The sequence below is a fragment of the Schistocerca serialis genome, unplaced genomic scaffold, assembly GCF_023864345.2.
Source record: "Schistocerca serialis cubense isolate TAMUIC-IGC-003099 unplaced genomic scaffold, iqSchSeri2.2 HiC_scaffold_1420, whole genome shotgun sequence".
NCBI classification, from domain to species: domain Eukaryota; kingdom Metazoa; phylum Arthropoda; class Insecta; order Orthoptera; family Acrididae; genus Schistocerca; species Schistocerca serialis.
The window spans coordinates 6,203,111-6,212,204 of record NW_026047648.1 but is presented as its reverse complement, the minus strand read 5'-3'; the positions used below and the strand labels follow the sequence as shown (position 1 = coordinate 6,212,204).

General features: G+C 37.5%; 1 protein-coding gene across 1 annotated transcript; it reads left to right on the top strand.

The window, feature by feature from the left end:
- Positions 1 to 1,975: 1,975 nt before the first annotated feature.
- LOC126443039 (uncharacterized) lies at positions 1,976 to 2,569 on the top strand. The gene is made up of 3 exons (XM_050090884.1): positions 1,976 to 2,005; positions 2,107 to 2,254; positions 2,339 to 2,569. Exons 1-3 carry the CDS (start codon positions 1,977 to 1,979, stop codon positions 2,567 to 2,569), a joined length of 408 nt encoding a protein of 135 aa, XP_049946841.1. The 5' UTR covers position 1,976.
- Positions 2,570 to 9,094: the final 6,525 nt, after the last annotated feature.

Genomic DNA, 9,094 nt, shown 5'->3' with positions numbered 1-9,094 from the left:
GCCATTCTCCAGGGCTGCATCAGCGCATCAGGGATTCCGTGCGACGGAGGGTGGATGCATGTATCCTCGCTAACGGAGGACATTTTGAACATTTCCTGTAACAAAGCGTTTGAAGTCACACTGGTACGTTCTGTTGCTGTGTGTTTCCATTCCACGATTAATGTGATTTGAAGAGAAGTAATAAAATGAGCTCTAACATGGAAAGTAAGCGTTTCCAGACACATGTCCACATAACATATTTTCTTTCTTTGTGTGTGAGGAACGTTTCCTGAAAGTTTGGCCGTACCTTTTTGTCACACCCTGTATGATGGTAAGACAGATTTGGGAAACAGGTTTTAAGTTCTATGACATATTCCAGGGGCAGATGTGGACTCTGTACACAATTTACTGGTTATGGACTATATATTAAAAATGAAGAAATTACAAAATGGTAGGAATTTCAGGAGTTGGGACCTGGATAATCTGAAAAAATCAGAGGTTGTAGAGTGTTTCAGACAGAGCATTAGAGGACAATAAAAGGGGAATGGAATACAGTAGAAGGAGAATGGGTAGCTTTGAGGGATGAAATAGTGAAGGCAGGAGAGGATCAAGTAGGTAAAAAAAGACTAGGGCTAGTAGAAATCCTTGGGTAACAGAAGAAATATTGAATTTAATTGATGAAAGGAGAAAATATATAAACGCAGTAAATGAAGCAGGCAAAAGGGAATACAAAAGTCTCAAAAATGAGATCGACAGGAAGTGCAAAATGGCTAAGCAGGGATGGCTAGAGGACAAATGTAAGGATGTAGAGGCTTATCTCACTAGGGGTAAGATAGATACTGCCTACAGGAAAATTAAAGAGACCTTTGGTGAAAGGAGAACCACTTGTATGAATATCAAGATCTCAGATGGAAACCCAGTTCTAAGCAAAGAAGGGAAAACAGAATGGTGGAAGGAGTATATAGAGGGTCTGTACAAGGGCGATGTACTGGGGGGCATTATTATGGAAATGGAAGAGGACGTAGATGAAGATGAGGTAGGAGATATGACACTGTGTGAAGAATTGGTGAGAGCACTGAAACACCTAAGTAGAAACAAGGCACCGCAAGTAGACATCATTCCGTTAGAGCTACTGATACCCTTGGGAGAGCCAGCCCTGACAAAACTCTGCCATCTGGTGAGCAAGGTGTATGAGACAGGCGAAGTATCCTCAGACTTCAAGAACAATATAATAATTCCGTATCCATAGAAAGCAGGTGCTGACAGGTGCGTGAACCACCAAACTATCGTTTTAATAAGTCACCATTGCAAATCAGACAAATGAAAAAACTGGTAGAAGATGGCCTCAGGAAGATCAGTTTGGGTTCTGTTCAAATGTAGGAACACGCGAGCCAATTCTGACCCTACTACTTATCTTAGAAGCTAGGTTAAGGAACGGTAAAGCCCGTCTCACACGGAGCAAGGTTCGCCGCAAGTTTGCGAGATGGCGTGCATGCCTGCCGGCTTGCAGGCAAGGGAGCCGGCTGTCTTCCATGCCGAAGCTCTCCCACGGTGCAAGATCGGCTGCTAGTTGTATTGTGATCAGCTGCGTGTTGTATCGAACGAAGATGGCTGCTTCAGGTACAGATGTTCTGAACAAACTGGCATTATTAGCTCTTTTGGTGCTAAACGATGCAGAAATACATGCTACTGAGAGAAGAAGAAAGAAAGAATGGACGAAAAACTGGATTAAGAGGAGAAACGCTGGGAAAGGTGTGCTCTCCATGCTTCATAAAGAGTTGAGGTTAGTTCGCATAATACCTACTTTTCTTTGAAAAATATCACCATTTCATTACTGTTTGACTTTATAAATATACAAATAATGACTGTTATATACGACTTTATTTTATAGGATAGAAGATCGCACATCCTTTGCAAATTTTATTCGAATGGATGTATTGGTATTTGAAGAACTGCTTCGAATGGTTTCGCCTTTGATTCAGAAGAAAGACAATGTGATGCGTCAGGCAATTACGGCGCGGGAAAGGTAAGTGCATTATTATATGTTCGAAACAGAAAGTTAATTTTTATTTATAATCCATTGTAATTTTACGATCAATCTGAGACATGTTTAATATGCGTCTCTAGGCTTGCTGTCACAGTGCGTTTCCTAGCGACCGGAAACACTTACAAAGATTTGGCCTATTCTACACGAATAGCGAACAACACGCTCTCCCGTATGATACCAGAGACTTTGACGGCCATAGCAAGCGTGTTAGGAGATAATGCGACACAGGTAAGCTCAAGATAAATGCTATAAGTATTTGCTACGATTTTCTACTTGGTACGGCACGACTGTGAAGTAAAATGTAATTTGCAGTGTCCACGTGATCCTGCCGAGTGGAAAGTAATAGAAGATGGGTTCCACAGCCTCTGGCAATTCCCGCATTGCATTGGAGCACTTGATGGGAAACATGTCAAGTTTAGGCCTCTGCGCTCTGATGGTTCATCATTCAGAAACTACAAAGGTCACGACAGCATAGTTCTTTTAGCTCTAGTAGATGCTAATTATAAATTTTGTTTGTGGACATTGGCAGAAATGGAAGAATGAATGATGGTGCAATATTCAGAGAGAGTGCCTTGTTCATGAAACTCATGGATGGTTCATTAAATTTGCCACCAAGTCTCCACTTCCAGGTAGTGACATCTGTGTTCCCTACATGTTTGTGGCAGATGATGCTTTTGCGTTAAAGGAAAATTTAATGAAACCATATCCTGAACGTGACATAACACCTGAAAAAAGAATTTTTAACTACAGAATTTGTAGAGCACGTAGAGTTGTGGAAAATGCCTTTGGCATAATGTCAAACAAATTCAGAATTTTGCTGCAGACTATTCCACTATCTGTTTCCAAAGTAGAGCTCATTACAAAAGTGTGTTGCTTCCTACATAATTTTGTACTTGCCAGAAACTCTCAAGGATATATCCCTCCAAATGTAGATGAATTACCATGTCTTCCTGGCATTGCTACTCAGGGTGCAAATCATAGTGCAGCCAGTGCAAGAGAAGTGAGACAACATCTGACATGGTATTTCAATACTGTTGGCAGAGTTCCATGGCAGGAAAGGTGTGTTCAGGAAGGTAACAGATAATGGTTTACTATGTTTCTGAAACATTACCTTATTCATTGTTTCATTTTCAGTCCTTTCGCATATTGACAATGATTTTGTGTGATTTTTTATATATATATATATATATATATATATATATATATATATATATATATATATATGAGAGAGAGAGAGAGAGAGAGAGAGAGAGAGAGAGAGAGAGAGATAAATATAAATTTATATGTATCTCAAGCAATGATTGGAACCTGTGCAAGACCTTGCAAAAATCTGATTTTATTTTGTATAACAGCTCCACAATTAATTACCTGGGACATGTAGAGAGCCACTATTATGAAATAATATTTTTCTTTGATGGTTATGAAGAAGGTATGGAAAGACCTACTAAACATTTATGAATCCCAAATTAACAGTTTTGGAAGATAATTTTGTGCTGACTGTATTTGTGGTAGTAAGGTACTGCACAATATTTTTTTCTGATTGATAGCACTTGGATGTATATGCTTATTTTTATTTTACTTATTTATTTATTCATTCATTGAAGGATCATCTGACAATTATCTGGTATTTGTCACCATAATACAATGGAAAGACATAGTTTGTAAATATACATATATGTGTACATATAAGTATGCTTTTGGGATAGGACAGCTGGTTGGTTGTGGCCTTGACACAACCTTGATGGGGGGTAACATAAATCAGGATGGCCAAATAGGGCCTGCTCCAACCTCTAAAATATGAGGTTACTATTTTAACAGTTGGATTGGCTCATCTGTTTAGCCCCTATTGTACAATGTTCTTTGATTTAAGTACTGTCTGTTCCAGATAACTTATAATACAAATGTGGTTTTACTGTTCACTTTTGGACACGGAACAGCATTTAGTGATAACTCTGGATCACAAATTTGCTGCTTTACACCGTGCTCTAACTTTAGTCTGCTTGGAAAACTGGCTCCACACTGGTAGACATACTTCTATTCCCACCTCTGTCCTGAGTCTTCATCCCCTGTCATTCACTTCAGATATTGGCACAGGATTACAGTATTTTACGGTGTTGGGATGATGATGTTATCCCATATTACTATTAACCACTTCCATTAACACTTTATCAGTGATTCCCAACCTTTGTGAAACAATGTTTCTGCATGGAGTCAGATATTAGCTACTACCCATGCACATTAATTTTTGTTGCTACTACTTTTTGATAACCTCTTTTTTTTATAGAATGATGGTGGTAGTCTCAGAACAACATGTTAAAATTGGTTCATTGTACTCCTGTTCGTAAGCCACTTGATTTTTAGACTCCTTGCGTTTGAAATACCAGTAACTAGAAGACACCACTTTGCTACTGTTCTGCGTGAGAACTGAATAATAATAATAATAATTTGTGTGGCACAATGGCAAAGTGCCTTTCTTTTGATGTGATGCCACTTCAGCAACTTGCATATTCCAAATCTAATACTGTTATCAAGATGGGACATGTCATTTTTGGCAGCTCCTCACATCACTGGTCTGAACAGCCTTAAATTTTGCTGTTTTCAGGCACACTATCACTAGCCTCCTTTAGCAATGTAAGAACTATTACCTACTTTCTATTAATTTTGATGTATGTTTGAAACTGCAAAGAGAATAATGAAGCAATATATGGTTAAGAGAACTATGTACAACTCTGAGAATATATTTAGGCATTTATGAGGTCTCAATGTTGTCATAGATGGCTGCTACAAAGTATGTGCATTTTTTTATCAGTTGCATAAAACTTTCTTAATCAGTATGCATGTATTCAAGAATATTGTCTATATTTCTATTCAGACAATAGGTGTCTGTTTTTGTGTGTAAGAGATTTTCTGCTGTTCGTTTCTGGTTTTCTGTTCCAGATGCAGCTGCCGATACACCAACTACATGATAGGATTCACGTTCAAGAATGCTTGTGAAGTGTTCTGAAGAAAATACTGTTGCAGTTCATGTGTCCATATTTAAAAAGTGTACAGAACAAAGCAGCCATGTAAAAAGACATTTTTACTCTGTGTGTGTGTGTGTGTGTGGGTGTGTGTGTGTGTGTGTGTGTGTGTGTGTGTGTGTGTGTGTGTGTGTGTGTGTTGGGATTGAGCTAACTGTAGCCATTATATATGTTATGGGATTATTTGTTTATTAAGTAAATATCAAGCCATCCTGACTTGGGTTTTCGTGGTTTCCCCTTGTCGCTAAGGTGAATACCGGGATGATGTGTCTAAAATGCCGCGGCCGACTTCATTCACGAGTGTCACATTATGTATTTCTCTGATACAGTTGTTAAATTTTAATAGGCAAATACAATGCATAAACAGAACTGGTTAAAATGTTACTGCTTATTTTACTCCTGTTTCCTATCATGTTAAATTCCTATTGTAATTACTTATCATGCAGACGACTTGTATCTCTGTGTATTATTTAAATATCCCAGGATATTGTAACTGTATTCAATTTCTTAAATACAATTATATCATTAGATATCACAAGATTCCAACTGCTATTATTTGTCACATAAGTACATGCTTCTTTTGGAATTCATACTATGATTGGCTACAAATCTCAACTACTGCATTTATGGGTGATACTCTTGAAGTAATTTACCTACTCAGAGATTTAGAAATCCTTACTATCGAGTGGATTCAAAACGGCATATTTTAATTTGTTCTCGTGAAACAGCCTGATCTAAATGTACAGTTGAGTGCAAAGCTTTCATGCAGGCTATGCTACTACATAGGCAAGTCTGCATAATGTTGTTACCTAATATCTCGAAGTACTTGGGTCATTTGCTTCAAATTTTTACACTGTCTAATGAACATCTGCATAGATAGGGGGTGGAGGTGTTACCAAAAGTCTACAGCAAGATCTTTACCAATATGTTTTGTATTTTTATCTGATACTCTCATTCATATTGACATAGGCTATTTTTTCTCTTTTTTATAAATGTCTTAAGGTTTTCTGCATAAAGTTACTGCAAGAAAGAAATTGCTATGCTGTGAAAATGTACAGCTTAACCTATTCACACACTGTTTCAACCAACATAGTCTGGCATGTCTACAGTTATTCAAGTTGTTTCCCCTATCATAATTCTTCCTACTTATATATAATCAAATTGTATACAAAATGTGCTGCTAAGTTTTCATCATAGCAATCATATTTACAGGAAAGAGGCCAGTTGCACTTGTGGGTTATGATTAGAAAACTTTGTAATCCTATTCCTGTGCAGATTAAAATTGTGAAATGTCATTGAAATTATTGTCCTCAAAAATTCAGTAGCAGAAGTCTTTAGAATACCCTGTATACCAGTTATCTCAATGGATGCACTTACTCATATTGAGACATTCCAATCAAGGCTCAAGATCATACAGTGGTAAGATAAGGATGGGGAGAGAGGGGTGCTAAAGATGTGTATCCAATTCCCACACATATTTTACAATTGTCCAGCATTCCTGGGTTTGCTAGTATACAATTATGTTACAGGGATTTTACTTTACTCATTCCTTTCAGACAATGAGAAAGTTCTATTTCAATAAATGTCCTCTTTCCTGCATCAGTGTACTGTTTTACTTACTCTTTGAACTATTTTACAATTCTCCTTGCTAGACATAGCTTATATGGTTTCTTTGGCAGTCTCTTATGTTGACTGCAATGTTGCCACTAGCAGAAATAGCCAAGGCTCTGCCTCGGCTAGTGGAACCCCATGGCAGCGAATGTAACAATATTAGCGGTTTAATTTCGAAATTGGTATTGATAATTGTTCTAGCTATTTCTTATACATCACTTTCTTATTGTGAAGATGCTAATACTTCATGAACAAAGGTTTGATTTCTTAGTATTGCATTTAATTTACCTTCCTGGAAACTTGCTTTCAAAACTGAAAAAATGGTTTAATATGAAATATGTTGGTAGTACAGCTTGCATTAGGATAATTAGGAACTTCATGAGTCAACACTACAGCTTTCTTTATCTACATTTCCCTTTTTGCATCTGTCATTAGACTTTTACCATTAATTTCCATTAAATGTTTGAGAGTGCATTTACTGTTGGTAAAGTTGCTGTTCAGCTCCATGAGGATATGCACATAAATCATAAAAATGATCTTGCTAAACAACTGATTTCTGATTCAATTAGCAGAAATATTACCTTTAAATTTGAAGCTTCATTTTCATGTTAAGTGCAGTAAGTGGACAAAGGACCTTATAACACTTCTCGCATTTGTTTCTCATTACCCTTAAAATAGACTTCTCAAAGCAGTTCAACAAAGCATTGTAAACATATGTATAAATAAAATCTCAGAAGAACTATACAAATATCTACATCAATCCACCTCAATAGAATTTATGTCATTAGTAGAAGATTAATTATTTGTAACTACTCATACCATTGCTGAAAAAAGGCTGAAATTTGTTTATCAGAGACAATTAAAATTTTCTCTCTTAAGCCTTTCATAAAATTTCAGGTTCGAGATAAATAGAAGTCTTACAGCAGGGAAAAAACGTTTATTTTATCAATATTTCATATGGCAGTGGAATGATGTGCTATAAGTAAATGACATCAATGAAGTAATTCAATGACTGGTATATTTCTTTACTGTATGTTGCACAACAAATAAAGATATTGTTGGCCAAGATGTTAGTGGAAATTAAAGGGAACTTGGAAGAAAGGAATAAAGTAAATAATTTTAAATACCATTTATTTTCTGTACATCATGAAAATCACGAACTTACACAATTTCACTTTCACTCGAGTTCTGCATTTGTATCTGTAGATCTTTCAGTTTTGCTTCTGTTGTTACATTAACAAGATCTCTTATTAACTGCATTTTGATTTCACTGCTCTTGATTTCCTTTGCAAGGTTACCAATGAATATCATGCAGCTATCCATAGTGAGCTCTGCCGAGGGTTGTTGGCGGTCTTGGGTGGCACATATTTTATTAGCTATTACCTCAATAGCACTCATGTACCCGTCACCAGGCCTCTTTCTTCTTCCATCCTTGCTTTGAGTGGCATGGGTAGGTGGTGGTGGTGGTGGTGGTGGTGGTGGTGGTGACGTTGCTGCTGCTTCTTCACATTGTTCCCCAATGCATACATCGTTCAGCACATCCACATCAAGACTATAACAGCCTTCGATGTTTTGATGTGGTGATGGTTGTATATCCACACTTTGAGAAGAGAGACTGCATGTCTGTAAATTGCAAAACGTTCTGAAATTTATTCCAGTACTGTAAAAAAATGGTTCAAATGGCTCTGAGCACTATGGGACTCAACTGCTGTGGTTATCAGTCCCCTAGAACTTAGAACTACTTAAACCTAACTAACCTAAGGACATCACACACATCCATGCCCGAGGCAGGATTCGAACCTGCGACCGTAGCAGTCGCATGGCTCCGGACTGCGCGCCTAGAACCGCGAGACCACCGCGGCCGGCTCCAGTACTGTAACTGAATGAAATGCATAACATACCAATGAACAGTTGAGCATACTGAAGTTTTGTAAATAGTGTAAGACAGTTACTACATAAGGGGTAACTTCTATTTAAATTACATTTTGTTATTATAAAAGTGGGGGGGGGGGGGGGGGGGGGTGTTCTTTGCCCCAATTTCAGGGAAACTGAGGCAACTTGTTCCCTCTGACAAATTTGATCAAAATAGCTCCACAATATTTTCATTGCTGTCTTTCATACCTGAAGCAACTTGGGATGAACTTAACACATTGAAAGGAATACTGCTTAAGAGATTAGTGTTATTACAGTGGGTATGAATGCAAACAAAAGCCAAGAGCACACCAATGTGCAAATTACAATGCACACAAAATCTGAAAGAATTCCAGTAATCCATAACAAATGGAACATTTGCTAAAAATGTCACAAAATGCTTGTGAATCAGTAAAAGGTACTAGTAAACAACCTGATAGAAGGAAGAAACCAGGCAGTGCTTGATTATTCTAGTGATGAAGACCTATCATAAGAACAAATTGCAGATGAGGAAATTCAGATGAAG